The 14,641-nt window shown below is 42.8% G+C and overlaps 2 protein-coding genes across 2 annotated transcripts in view; one reads left to right on the top strand and one right to left on the bottom strand.

The window, feature by feature from the left end:
• The window catches only part of CRACD (capping protein inhibiting regulator of actin dynamics), a 42,956-nt gene that overhangs the window by 9,635 nt on the left and 18,680 nt on the right, over positions 1–14,641 (top strand). Inside the window, exons 3-5 of the mRNA XM_077815598.1 lie at positions 2,095–2,163; positions 7,700–7,882; positions 10,463–13,604. Coding sequence (XP_077671724.1) covers positions 2,095–2,163; positions 7,700–7,882; positions 10,463–13,604 — 3,394 coding nt within the window. The remainder of the gene's footprint in view (positions 1–2,094; positions 2,164–7,699; positions 7,883–10,462; positions 13,605–14,641) is intronic.
• Positions 7,740–14,641, bottom strand: part of AASDH (aminoadipate-semialdehyde dehydrogenase) — an 81,468-nt gene continuing 74,566 nt past the window's right edge. Inside the window, exon 17 of the mRNA XM_077815601.1 lies at positions 7,740–7,852. Coding sequence (XP_077671727.1) covers positions 7,815–7,852 — 38 coding nt within the window. The 3' untranslated portion in view covers positions 7,740–7,814. The remainder of the gene's footprint in view (positions 7,853–14,641) is intronic.

Below are 14,641 nucleotides of genomic sequence, written 5' to 3'. Positions count from 1 at the left end.
CCAAGGCTTCTCAGGGAGAGCATGCCAGAGCTGCAGTGGTCACTCATTCGCTACCACTAGTTGGCTTGGTACCACCTCTCACCGGCTTTCAGGTGTTGCCATGCCCCTACACGGAGCCATTTGGAGGAGAAGCCATACTACACTCCCCCAGATGTGCACATGCCCAGGGCCAGGCTCCACCATATTCTTTATCATTGGCTGATTTTCCTTTTCTCTTTCATTCTGCACTCCCTGTTCACCTTGAGTACAGTTACTGAATCATACAGAGCAAAATCTGCCTGTTAAAGGATTTCCAAGGAACTCACAACTTTTTATCTGTTTTTTGCTCTATTTAAACAAGCCCATCTACTCGCCTGAAGCTTTACAGCGTGTGATATAAAAATATTTTGGATTTTTCACATCTCGAGTGGTGTAGTTATGCCTACCTAATTTTCTAGTGTAGATCAAGCCTTTGTATCCTCTCTGTGCTTCCATTTGTACACAGGGAATAAGAAGGCATATGCATTTTATGCAGCATGGAAAGCTACAGATTAGAAGTGCTAAGTATTGTTGGTGTTGTATTTCTTATATTCCATGTGGTTTTTCATTATTATTATTTAGGTAAATTGGATTATTGGCTTCAGTTCTCAATTTGATTTGGCATGTGTTTGAAATGCTAATTTTGAGGCTATCTACTAATATCTGCTAATGAGTCATAAAAGGAGAATCACAGAGTGTACATAAAATAGGTCGGAATTGAAAAACGTGGGATTAAAAATCAAGCCCGTCATTTTATATCAAAGATGCAAATAGACTATAATTCATATCACAGAAAGCTTCACAAGCTCCCAGCTAAAACGAGTCACTTAAATGCGCTCTATAATGCATAAACATAAGAACAATTATAAAAAGAAAGACTGTTAAGTTAATGCCCATAAATGATACGGTAATACCAAATGTAGGGCCCCAGTACTTTCCCATGCACCCAGGGATTGCTTTTTAGGGGGCAGAACATAGGGGAGTGTTGCCTCCATGGCATGGTGTCCACGTCCCTCTTGGCCCCACTGAGGACCACTCCAGATCCATGGAATTGGAGGGCACAAGGATGGGGATTGGGAAGGGGATGAAGGTCAAGTTTCATTGAATAATTTTCCCCACCAAATCCACAGGCCAAAGCAAAGCAAGTTTGTCTGTGAATAAGGCATTGGACTAGAATGTAGCAGACCTGGGTTTTGTTCCTGCCTTAGCTACTGACCTTGGGGAAAGTATTTTGCCTTGGTTTCCTCTTACCCTTTGTGTGTCTTGTCTAGTTAGATGGTAAACTCTTTGGGACAGGGACTGTCTCTTACCGCATGTGTGTGTACAGCACAATCTTGGTTAGGGCCTCGAGGTGCTATACTAGTACAAATGGTTAATAATGAAGTTCCCTCAGTCTTCAGGAGTTAATGTAGTTCCTCCTCCATGGTTTAGAATCCATTCCCATAAGATGGGTTCTGATGGCCCTGGACAGCACGACTCTTGCAGCATTAATGAACCCTTACGGATGGAACTAAAAGGTCAAAGGGGCCTCCCTGTGGATCCCATTTGGCTCCAGAGGAAAGGAGTTCACAGGAAGCACTGGGTTGAAATGCAGTATTTCCACTCCTCTATGTAGATAATGTCTGCCTAAGAGAAGATAGGACTCTTAATTCCATTTTATTCTGGTCTATGCTTCAGTCAAGTTAATACATTGATTCTTAATATGACAATATATCAAAACTGCTAGAAATCATGATAGGTTGCATTTTGCTTTGGTGTTAAATCTAATTATCTAGTGCTAAAGAATAAGTGTGAACTCTTATCATTTAGCCTGTGTAGCCTGTAGGGTCTCATTAGTTTGATATCTACAGACTCTTCCTTATAGGCAGCTATAAGATTATAAAAGTGTAGAAGAGAAAACTGTGTTAGACCAGGAAGCAGAACTGTGCATCCGTCAGACCTATGGTGCTAGTAGGGGTGGAGGAAAAGTCCTAACAGGCCTTTTCACTCTCACTTTGTGATTTCACTAGTTCTTTTAATCATATTTATTAAATCCTTTACATTCTAATATCTAGCTGTGCTAATCTTATTTTCCAGTTAAGTGACACTCCGGATTCATTAAGCCCTATGAGCGTGCCTGGGACAGGACATGAATCGGAGAAGAAGGTAATAAGACATGAATAGTTAATTGAATATGTATCAAATTCTTTTCTATTTTAATTACTTTTTCCTCCTTTGTTTTAATTTATTTTTTAGTAAACCGCCAGTTATTTTACTGCAGTATTCAGTTTTATTGTCCCAAATTCATCCAAAACTGCAGTGAGGCTGTACAATTCTGAGATACTGGATTTGAGGAGACACTGGTAAATGAGTAGTGACTGAAGCTGGGAAGTCTGTTACTATGGTAATAGATGACTACAGAAAACTGAACATAGCTCTATCTCATTTGCTCGTCAAACATTCAAATTATTGCAGAACCATCATTTTCATAAGTACTTTTACTACTTTATTATGCCTAGATGTAATTTAATAAGGCTATGCAAAATATTTCAAGATCTTTAAACAACTAGCTCTCTGATAAACCTGTGTTTAACCTTTGTGGATTTCAGAGCTGTCTTGAAAAAAGATACTAATTTTTCCTCTGTAGAAGACTTTTCCTCCCTTTCTGAGTTCACACCAATTGCAAATCTAACAGTGGTAGCTAAATGGACCATATGGAGAGACTTTTGATTTTTGTCACCTCTTAAAGGTTACTTTCTTGTGTACTCACTTGTAATTTCCCCAATATAACAGCATCTGCTGTTGCGAGACCTACAGTGGATACAGTAAGATTCAAGTGCTTCAGCCAAGCATTGTAAGGTTTTTTCTTTTTGCAGGGTGCAGCGTGTTTTCAGTATGGCTGGAAAAAGTCCCAGTCCTGCAAACAGTTAGTTATATGTACAACCTTATTCATGAAAATAATCCTGTTGTGTTTAATGGCAGCTGCCTACATGAGTGAAATTACACTCATGCATAAGTATTTGCAGTATCTGGGCCGAAATATTTGCAGACCAAAAGACATGGGCTCTGATTTGATTCTCTGATTTCAACAGGAGACTTTCACATGCAATGAGAAATTTTACTTGTCACTTTATGCTTAGAACTCAACACCTATTTTGAGGAATGTATACTTTAGTGTTGCCTTATACCAATTAAATATAGTTTTGGAAACTCAAGTAGTAGTAAGTCCAACCCAACTGATTCAGGCCTAAAGGCTGAACATAACTAAAATACCTGAAATACAACACGCCCTATGTTAGCAAACCTGAGATTTAAAAAAATAATAAATGTTAGGTTCTTGTTATTTCTCTGCTGTTTTCTCAGCTTCTAGTGTGCCCTCATGTAATATTTTCAAGCTTTTCACCACAACCATGAAATCTAGAAACTTAATTTTGTTTTAAATAAAAGCTGAGAGTCTCTCATAAGCACTTGCCTCCAGGTTGGGCGTAAAGAAAAACATCAAAATATTGTGAAAGTCATGATAAAATCATGAGAGCTGGCAACACTAAAAAATGTGACCCGGCTGAAACTTTAGCTGCTAATCTGTCTTCAGAACTGATTCATTGGCGTTTATAAAAATTTGTAATGTTAGTTATGCCCCAGTTGGGGTATCCAATTAGTATGAATGAAAATTATTTCCTTAGTCATTGAGTGTTTCTTTAAAACAAAATACCAAGTTCTTTCTTGAAAGTTGTTAATAAATGAACACATCTGAAGATAAACCTTTTTTTTTTTTAACTGCTTAAAACTGACCAGCTATCCTCGTTTGGTTCAGTGTGTGTGATCCAGGAACCTCTTGGTGCCAATTGGTGGAGGGCACAGGGAATGCATAGGATTTTACAGGGATCCTTGGGTCAGACATGTCCATATCAAATTAACCAATGGGTGGTATGTAAGGTCTCTATCAAGAGCCAGTAGCCCAGTGATCATTATAATCATTCTGAAATGCTATGTATGATAATATTTAAGAAGTTATGTATCCACACTGGAAATTCTTTGAGTGCTGGTCCCTGTGTGTATTCCACTGTGGGTAGGCATGTGCTCCATGAACCTGGAGCTGGAGTGTTTTGAAAGCAGTGTCCATTGGTCTACACATGCGTCCTGTCTCACCTCATGCCTCTGACTGAGGAGATAAAGGTTGGAGTGGACCAACCATTCCCCAGTTCCTTCTCACCACTGCATGGTCTTGGTCCAGTGTCCAAAACTCCAGTGTCCAAAGCTTTGGTTTTATTCCTTTATCTGTGAACATATATATAGATATCTGTAAATTGGTTTTAGAAGTTTTTACAGTTTCAAGTTTTATCTGATAGTTTTTAATGTTTTATAGTTAGCCTCCCTGACCTGGGGAGCCCCCTTCCCCCTCTATTACCCTGCTTTGGGTATTGGACTATGCCCAGGACTTGGGGCTTCAAAATCTGTGCTTCCTGCCCAGGCTCCTTCTCCATCAGTGATGAGTACCAATGCTGTCTGTACTGCCTTGAGGAAGCCCACTTTGTAGCAAGGTGCACTATCTGTAGTTCATTCCTCAGTTGCACCTGGAAAGGGCGGGAACTTTGCCTTAGGAAGCACCTAATGGAAAAGACCTTAAGGCCACTGTCAGACTCAGGCCAGGGGACCCACCCTGTACAGCCAGACTCTGCAAGGAGTGCGCTTCCTGCCACAATGTTCAACTCAAGAGTGAGGAAGTCCACACCCACAGATTCCTCAGCAGGGTTTTTGGTGGAAGAGCAGGGAGCCTGCCTAAATCAAGCAAGTCTCATTAGAGATTCCAGGGAGGGTGGCACTGAAGCAGAGCGGAACTGGTGGCTGAATAAGTGCAAAGGTTCAAGGAGGATTTAAAGCAGGGGTGGGCAAACTAGAGGCTGCGTCCAGCCCATCAGACCTTTTAATCTGGCCCTTGAGCTCCATTGCCCCACTCCAGCCAGGAATCAGGGTCGGGGGTTTGTCCCTCTGCTCCCGCCTGGCACTCCCGTGTGTTCGTGACTGCCGTGAGGGCACACATGTTATCTAGCTGCACAAACCAAACATGCCTCACGTGCCATCAGAGCCTGGAATGTGCAAGCCCACATGCCTGCTGCTTGTTGGCTTAGGTGACTCTGATGTTTTAGTAGTGTTAATTTTCCATTATTGATGAGAAAACAGAGTAGTTGGCCAGGGAGTGCTCAGTGGTGGTTTTCAAAGTTGTGGGGTGTTGGGACCTACATGGGAGGAGATTTCTGAGAGCAGGGGGCTGGTGAATCTCGGTAAGTTCCAGTGACTGGAATCTGGTGCCCAACAAGTCCAGGCTAGAGAGAGAGGGCGTGGAAAGGGGGTAAATTGAGTTTAATTATTATAATACATTGTTATGATGGTGTATTTATAATAGTAGTTAAAGTTTTATATTTATTTCCACTAAAATGTATCTTTATTAAATAAAGTTTATTTGAGTATCTCTGAATTGTTAATTTCATGAGCATTCATGGCCCACCATACAATTTCCGTACCCAGATGTGGCCCTCAGGCCAAAAAGTTTGCCTACCCCTGATTTGAAGTCTGTGCTGGGGATGGTGCAGCAAAACCTCACAAAAAGCCACACAGCTCAGAATCTTTTTTTTTTTATTAATTAAACCTCTCTGTCTAGTTTCCTTGAACCTGTTTAATATTCATTGTTGAAAACAACTTGACCTATTTTCCACCAACATTTGTTGTAATGGGTTATTGCAGGGATCGGCAACCTTTGGCCCGCGGTCCACCACGGTAAGCCCCCTGGCAGGCCGGGCCGGTTTGTTTACCTGTCCCGTCCGCAGGTTCGTCTGATCGCGGCTCCAAGTGGCCGTGGTTCGCTGCTCCAGGCCAATGGGGGCCCCAGGAAGCAGAAGGGGTGAGGGATGTGCTGGCCTATAGGTTAACCAGTGGCTAACTCTACTGCATCAATATAAAGGGTGAGCTATAAGCCAGGAACTTCTTGGTGCCAACTGTTAGCGGGCATAGGGAATGCATAGAGTTTTTATAGGGATTCCTCGGGTCAGATATATGCATATTAAGTTCACCAAAGGGTGGCATGTAAGGTCTGGATCAGGAGGCAGTAGCCCACTTGTCATCATAATAATTTCAAAATTTATGTACAGATAATATTTAATGGGTTATGTATCTATACTAGAAATTGTGTTCTCAAATCTTTGGAGTTAAGGCAGGTAACCAAGCGGTGCCATGTCTTAAACGGGTTACTTTCAAACAGTAGGTACAGACGCTTATCTTTCTGTCTGGTCTTGGGTAGTGAGCATTGTAAGTCTCACAATGGAAGTCTGTCTGCATACTGAGCATGAGACCAGTCAAAATCTACAGAAGAGGAAATTTACAGGAAAAAATAAACAGCAGGAGGGGATCCTATTTACTAGTAAAGACAATAGATTGTGGGGGGATATATCTGAGAACTAAGAGGATGCTCTCGTTCCTTCATCTAGGAGACAAGCTATGTAAACATAAACACATATACCACTTGAAGCACATTAGACATGAGAGGATCTTGTTAATTAAGTCTAGGTTCTAGAATGCCTGTTACAATTTTATTTTATATGTAACTAATTGTTTCCAATACTACTACTTGCTGTCACTTGAATCTCTATACTTTTTAAAATAAACTTCTACTCATTTTCACTATAAACTTATCTAAGTAAGTGTTGTGTATGAAACGGAGCAGTTATCTAAGATGTAATTAGTAAGCTGGGGTGTTCTGCTTATTTGGGAGCAGCAAATCTGTGAATACTGCGAATGTCCAGTGGACCAGGAGCTGGACACGCCAGGTGAATGCTCAGAGGGCTTGGGGGTTGGAGTGTGTCTATCGCTATGCGTTCTGTGACATGTAGAGACATGACCTATATTACATATGCATTTAGGGCTCAGTTGTGCCCAGCCCTGCACAGGAGGAGGGTGGGTGAGAGGTTGCAAGGAACATCTCTTCCCCTTGTATCCTCTGGTAGAGCTAAGTAGAATGGCAATCCCTGCTTCCAGCAGCACAAGGATTGCTCCAAGCTAGTTCCACTACTACTGCTAACCTCTCCAAATGAGACAGAGAGAGGCAAAAAGGGGCGGGAGGGGCATCTTGTTGCCCTGCTTCTGCATCAGTCAGCAGAGCTGGCCACACATGAGAGAGTACACCAAGCATGATGCACTGGCCATGCTCCCACTGTGCTCCACGAAGCATTGTACCTGCCTGAGGCATAAGGTTTCTAGCATTTCCCACTGGGGTGGGGTGGCTCTGCAGCACTCCCTACTGTAGGCTCTATTGTAATGCTTAGATTGGTTTATCCTTCCTATCTTTCAGCCATTTTTTGATGTAGCCTTACTCAAACGAGTGTGGTGGGCAATATTTACAGAAGAATTAATTGATTAATTGATTTAATTGGGGATTGGTCCTGCTTTTGAGCAGGGGGTTGAACTAGATGACCTCCTGAGGTCCCTTCCAACCCTGATATTCTATGATTCTATGATAAGAATTCATGTCTTTTTTTTTACCTTTGGCAAACTTAAAATGTCCAAGGGAATATTGCTGGAAATTCTTTCCTCGTTTTGCATGTTTTCTACTAACCACTCTCTAGAATGCATACATACAGAAATGTTTTTTGTTTTAAATCTTTTTGCATGGCTTTAATGAGGGTTACTTTGTATATATGGTACAAAACAGGTCACTCCAGTCAAATCGTCTCGGCCAAAAAGACACATTTCCTCTGCTGGCACAATTGAATCAATCAATCTTGATGCGGTCCCCCAGGCAATCGCTCGTCTGGACAACAGCGCGGCTAAGCACAAACTCTCCATAAAGCCAAAAAAACAGAGGCTGTCAAGAAAACACAGAAGATTAACAAAGGTATTGAACTGATTTGGGTTGTCAAATGATGAGATGAGATGGTCTGCTTTAGAAACTGTAGTAAGTACTCACAAAAGAGTTGCAACTGAAAATAACAAGATGAATGGTAGGTATGATGCAGGTACAGACCTGGCTGGGTAACACCGGGGAGATCTTTGGGAAACTTTCACAACGTAGACTTTATCTTCACGGCAAAACGAGGCATGTGGTTTTTATATTGAGAGAACTCAAGATAGCTGTCTGAATGTAAAGTTCTAGTGGAGACAAGGGACAGGTAGTGTTTAGCTTCGTGTAGCTATCTGGGGCTGATGATGTGCTGCACCCATCCAGGAGAGTTCCAGGAGGCACTGTGAGGGTGCAATGTGCTCTCTTCCTCACAATCAGGCAGCTTCATTGACCTGTGTGGAGGAGGGTGGGCCATGGTCCTTTCTCTTTTCCCTTCCTCACTCCCTGTGCACCCTTCCCATCCTGGTGTGCCCCTGCCATAATCTGGCCATTGGGCTTCCAAAAGAAATACTTCACAATCCAAACAACGATAGGAAAGGAATGATGGAAGGAGCCCTACGTCTCTCCCACACTGCCTTCCCTCCTCTCCAGGAACCCGAAAGAGGCCAGTGGGCAGCTTCCCTGGAGTTAACGGGAATTTCCAGATAAGGGAGGGTAGGTGGGGCAGGGAGGGAGCTGCTGGGCTAAGACATTTATTCACGGGAGGACAGCAGGACAGAAAAAAGAGCCCAGCCACCCCTTTGTTTTGCTCTGTCTATTCCCTCATCCTTTCTCCCTTCTGGTGAGAAACGTGTTGGCCCAGCATCTCCTTTCCCCTCAACTAACAGAAGGCATTTTAATGGTAATGGTGTTGTCTGAGGAGCTGCAGAGTCTTGGTGAGCCTGTTATGTCTACGGAAGGTCCATGTAGCTGGGAGGAAGCACGCCCTGTACTGGGCAGAGAGTGAGTCAGCTGCTTGCCTAGAACCAGCAAGACTGCTGAAGTGGCGTGTGGAGCTGACATGCAGGAAACAAATTGGCAGTCAGAAAGAGGCAGCGGTGAAGGACTTCATACGGCTTCTGCAGGTATTGCAGCTTAGTAAAAGCTGTTGATAGAGACGGAAACGTGGAATCAACAGGAGACTGAGGGTACATCTCCACTGCAGCTGGGAATCTGCTTCTCAGCTTGGGTAGACAGACACATGCTAACTCTATTTGAGCTAGCACACAGCAAAATAGCAGAGTAGCCAGGAGTAGCTCTAGCTAATGGCCTGATACAAACCCGTCTGGAACCTCTGGGTACATACTTGGGTGGCTAGTCCAAGCTGCCGCTTGTGCTACCTCCCGACTACAGTGCTATTTTTAGTACATTAGCTTGAGCAGAGCTAGCACATCTGTCTACCCAAGCTGGGAAGTACGCTCCCAGCTGCAGGGTAGACATACGGTCCCTGAAACAAAAAAAATACCTCTTGTACCACTAACCCACCTCATGGTATCCCATTTAATCGCAATGGCTACCTTCATTAAGCAGCAGTCATCACACCTCTCCACTAGCATAGAAAAGCTAGGGATCTCCAGATTTTTCATGATTTTTAGGTAGCTCCCAGATTTCTGCATTGGAACCACCAGTGTGGGGAGCCCCAACTAACTGGGGTTTAGCCAGGCAGAGAGTAGCAGCCAAGCAGCATTTCCTTTACCATTGTTCCTCCTGTCCTTGCCGTCACCACACAGCTGCTCTCTGCAGGGCTGCATGCTCATTGTGTGGAAAGAGCCAGCCCTGCAGAGAGAACTGACACAGACAATGCTTTTGAACAGATGCTTAATGTTTTTGAGCCTTAACAGAACAAATTCTGGAGCTTACAAAGTGGTTAAATGTGGGGCAGTGCTGGAAATGTGAATGTCACATTCTAAAATCTATTCACACCATGGGTGGCCAAAGAGAGGCCCGTGGGCCGCGTGAAGCCCCTGTGTGATTGTGGTCACCTTCATGTGGCCTGTGGTGACTACAGATCCCAGCATACAATATTCCCCAATGAGCCCGGTGGCCTCCTTAGCTTTTGGCTTTGGTGGTGTGTATCAGTACGCTCTGCGCTTCAGACCCAGTTTTATGGTGAGGGTGGCTGCTGCCTACTCCATTTTACACAAATCAGCGTGGCCCTTAGACTTCCCTGAAGGTGCTGCTGCAGGTCTTGGTTAGTCAGAATTTGGGCACCATTGATTTACCTGCATTAGTGTAAACTGTGATTTATTATTTAGTATTACCATGTTGTTGGTGCCAGGATGTGTCCTTTCTTTTACAAAATATCACTCCTGTAAAGTGGTGAAGCAGATCAACCCACATGTTGTTCAGTTACTCTAATATGTCATGGGTTATGATACTGTAACTCATGAGTTAGTGTGTGTAGTCTCTGTACTCAAATACAGTAAAAATATGACTTTCTAACAAAGGACGAAAATAAAATGATCTATATCTCAAGCCAATTGTTAAAAAATAGAGACTAGTCAGTTTGCAACTGATCAGTTCACCATTCTGTACAGTGAAGAAAGGGAACAATAACCAATATTAAGTAACTCTGCTTTTGTTTCCCAACATTAGGAGTCACAAAGCGTAACAGTGACAGAGTTTGAGCAAGAAAACCCAGAAACCCCCCAGTACAGAGAGAGATACCCAGATGACCATGGGCGCATTGCCACAGCTAAGCCAACCCAGAACAGAGAGGGCCAAAAGCATCTTGAGTTAGCAGATGAGAAAAGAAAGCAAGAAGATCACTGGAGAATCCTTGAGGCTGAAGAGAAAAGACAAATGGCAGAAGCAGAAGGAAAAAAACATTTGGAAGAACAAAGATGCCAGGAAATTGAAGAGATGCAAAGGCAACAGGAGAGAAAGCATTGTGAGAAAGAGAAAAGGCAGCATCTCCTTAAGGAGGAGAAACATTTGAAAATAAAAGAGCAGAGGCACCAGGAGGAGGAGAAAAGTCAAGAAGAAGAACGGAGACAACAGGAACTGGAGGAGCAGAAAAGACTGGACGAAAGGAGACAACAGGAACTGGAGGAGCAGAAAAGACTGGACGAAAGGAGACAACAGGAACTGGAGGAGCAGAAAAGACTGGACGAAAGGAGACAACAGGAACTGGAGGAGCAGAAAAGACTGGACGAAAGGAGACAACAGGAACTGGAGGAGCAGAAAAGACTGGACGAAAGGAGACAACAGGAACTGGAGGAGCAGAAAAGACTGGACGAAAGGAGACAACAGGAACTGGAGGAGCAGAAAAGGCTGGACGAACGGAGACAACAGGAACTGGAGGAGCAGAAAAGGCTGGACGAAAGGAGACAACAGGAACTGGAGGAGCAGAAAAGACTGGACGAAAGGAGACAACAGGAACTGGAGGAGCAGAAAAGACTGGACGAACGGAGACAACAGGAACTGGAAGAACGGAGACGAGTGGAACTGGAGGAGCAGAAAATAAAAGAACTGGAAGAACAAAGGTGTCATGAGATTGGAAAACAGCATCAGGAGGAAGAAAAAAAGAGACAAGAGGAACATAAAAGACAAGAATTGGAAGAACAGAGACAAGAATTTGAGAAAAGGCATCTTCAGGCTGAAGAGAAGCTGCAGCAGGAGGAAGAAACTAAGAGACTGGAAGAACAAAGCCAGCATCAGAAGGAAAAAAAGAAGAGACAAGGAGAACAAACTCTACAAAAACTGGAGAAGCAAAAGACACAAGAAGAACAAAAAAGACATGAGCCAGCAGAACAAACACCCCTGGAGAGTGAAGAGAGAGAACAACAGGGGAAATTTAAAATAAGGCAAGAGGAATCAAATGAACAAGAACTGAAAGAACAGGCAGAAATACACGTGGATGGACAACAGCATTTGGAAATGCAAAAAGAACAAGAGCAAGCCTTAAGACAGCAACAGGTCAAAAAAGAAGTGTGTTCTGGGGATGCTGGTAGTGAATCCATGGAGAAGCAGCTTCAAGAAGAATCAAACCAACAAAAAACGAAAGAGTCACAGAAAGGGAAAGAAACAGTGCTAGAAAAGCTAACACCAAAACAGAAGAGAGAAGTCGAAGCTCAGGAGCAGAAGACAGGTGAAGAACTAAGGTGGCAAGAAGTAGATGAAAGGCAGGCTATGCACAGACCATTCACATTTCAAGTGTCATCGGGAGAGAAACAGATCATATTTCAAAAAGTGAATTTGAGCCCCGTTACTCCTGTCAAAGAGGCAGCGCACCTTTCTGCCCTCAAAGAATCCAAGACCCACAAATGTAGCAAAGGTTCTCCTGCACTTCCCTACTCTTTGTGTGTCCCACACACAGCTATTTTGGTTACTGGAGCACAGCTTTGTGGCACTGCCGTAAACCTGAATCAGATCAAAGATACAGCTTGTAAATCTTTACTTGGTTTGACAGAAGAAAAAATAAACCTGGATTTTCCCCCACCAGAAAACACCCAGAAAACTACTCTTGATTCCAAATCTAGCCGCAGTAAAATGAAGTATACACAGGAGACATTGAACAACCAGGACGTATTAGCTGAATGGGCTTCTATTAGATCTAGAATCCTAAAGAGTGCAGAAAACAGCAAGCTAAATGAAAAAGACCGAGTAAGTGTCTGTAGATACAGTGATGACTGGACTCCCAAAGGACGAGGTGCTTCCCATGCCAATTTAAGGAAAACACTTTCTGCGAATGCAAAATTTTCCATAACACCAGCATGGCAGAAATTTTCAGAAACCTCAAAAGCCAGTGCAGATGCTGAGAGTGCCTGTGGTACAGAAGGTACTGAACCAGAGAACACAAGAAAAAAGACAGATTCATCCAATGATGCAAATGATGATGTGGCTGCTCGCAATGAGACTCCAGCTTGTAAAGATAATGTGACTGAAATGGCAACAAAGAGTGAAACACACCTTGAAATGGCAAACTACACAGAAGGCTATAAGTTTGCCAAAGATCTTCCATCTTTCCTTGTTCCAAGCCTCTCTCATTCTTCAGGAAAAGAACTGCCCCCATCAGAATCTCCAGCTACTTTGGAAAGTCAGCAGAACACTGGTACAAGAAACCTGGATAAAACAGCACCACATGAAGAAGAAAATGTTTCTCCATTTGGGATAAAGTTAAGAAGGACAAATTACTCCTTACGTTTTCACTACGATCAACAGGCGGAGCAAAAGAAAAAGAAAAGATACAGTGCAGGAGATAGTTTTGATGGTGTACCTGCCCCACTATTTACAACAGAAAGTGGAAAAGAAACCATTAATACCACTCTAAAAGACAATATATCCCCTAGCCTAGAGAGAAGGGATGCCACTGTTAATGTTTTAAAAGACTCTTCAAATAATGTTTCGGAGAACTCAGACACAACAGTTACACTTCTATTCCCATCGACCAACAGCCAGATTCCTTTACCTAGTCATGAGAAACCTGTGTGTAAATCGTCACTCCAACAAAAACCTGCATTAGCTCCAAAGCCCACAAACCAGACCCCGCCATCCTCTCCTCTCTCTAAAAGGAACAGATCAAACTTAGCTGACACATTAGGTCAAAAGACGGCTAAACCAGAGTTAGACACCACCTGGAAAAAAGAAGACAGTAAAGTGAACGTGGTGCACTCACCAGGACAGAATGAGAACAAAAATGAAGAGGAAGAAACCAGAGAAAAGAAGTCATTTTTCCCATCTATCACCATGCCATGGAGAGAGAAAGCTGATAAAAAGCCTGAGCCACTGAAAAAAGGTAGGCAACATGAAAGTGTCACATGTAACTATGGGCCATGTTTCCAGAATGAGAGGCTGGAGGTTTGTGTGCAGAATTTTGGCCTTAAATGTAGACTATTATTAATCCTTATTTGGCCTGGTAACAACTTAGTGCAAGTGGTGTACAAATAAATCAGGAGACTAATTCCAGTCACAACTAGCTTACAGTCTAGTTTAGACACAGACAAAACAGATCAAACATAAATAATAAGTGATATCCTGGTGTGTCTGGTAGTGGCAATCTAGACATCTAATTGTGATCTCTCAAGGAAGTGTGTTTTAAAGAAGCAATTGAAGTCTCTTGTTCAGTCAGGAGATATGCATATGGATAGAGGCCCCCTTAATATTTTTAATTAAATAAATACTACTGGGAATTGTGTGATTATGGGAGACTTTAACTTCCCAGATATAGATTGGAAGACAAGTGCTACTAATAATAGTAGGGCCCAGATTTTCCTGGAGGTGATAGCCAACAGATTTCTTCACCAAATAGTTGCTGAACCAACAAGATGTAATGCCATTTTAGATTTGGTGATTTTAGATTTAGATTGGTGAGTAGTGAGGACCTCGTAGAAGAACTGGTTGTAGAGGACAACCTTGGTTCGAGTGATCATGAGCTAATTTAGTTTAAACTAAATGGAAGGATAAACAAAAATAGATCTGCAGTTAGGGACCTTGATTTCGAAAGGGCAAACTTTAAAAAATTAAGGGAATTAGGAAGTGGACTGGACTGAAGAACTAAAGGATCTGAATATGGAGGAAGTTTGGAATTACTTTAAGTCAAAGTTGCAGAAACTATCTGAAGTCTGCATCCCAAGCAAGGGGAAAAAATTCATAGGGAAAGGTTGCAGACCAAGCTGGATGAACAAGTATCTCAAACAAGTGATTAAGAGAAAGCAGAAAGCCTACAAGGAATGGAAGAGGGGATGAATCAGCAAGGAAAGATACCTCTTGGAGGTCAGAAAGTGTAGGATTAAAGTGAGAACAGACAAAAGCCAAGCAGAGTTGGACCTTGCA

The sequence above is a fragment of the Eretmochelys imbricata genome, chromosome 4, assembly GCF_965152235.1.
Source record: "Eretmochelys imbricata isolate rEreImb1 chromosome 4, rEreImb1.hap1, whole genome shotgun sequence".
In the NCBI taxonomy this organism is placed as follows: Eukaryota; Metazoa; Chordata; order Testudines; family Cheloniidae; genus Eretmochelys; species Eretmochelys imbricata.
This window is presented reverse-complemented; position numbering and strand designations above follow the sequence as displayed.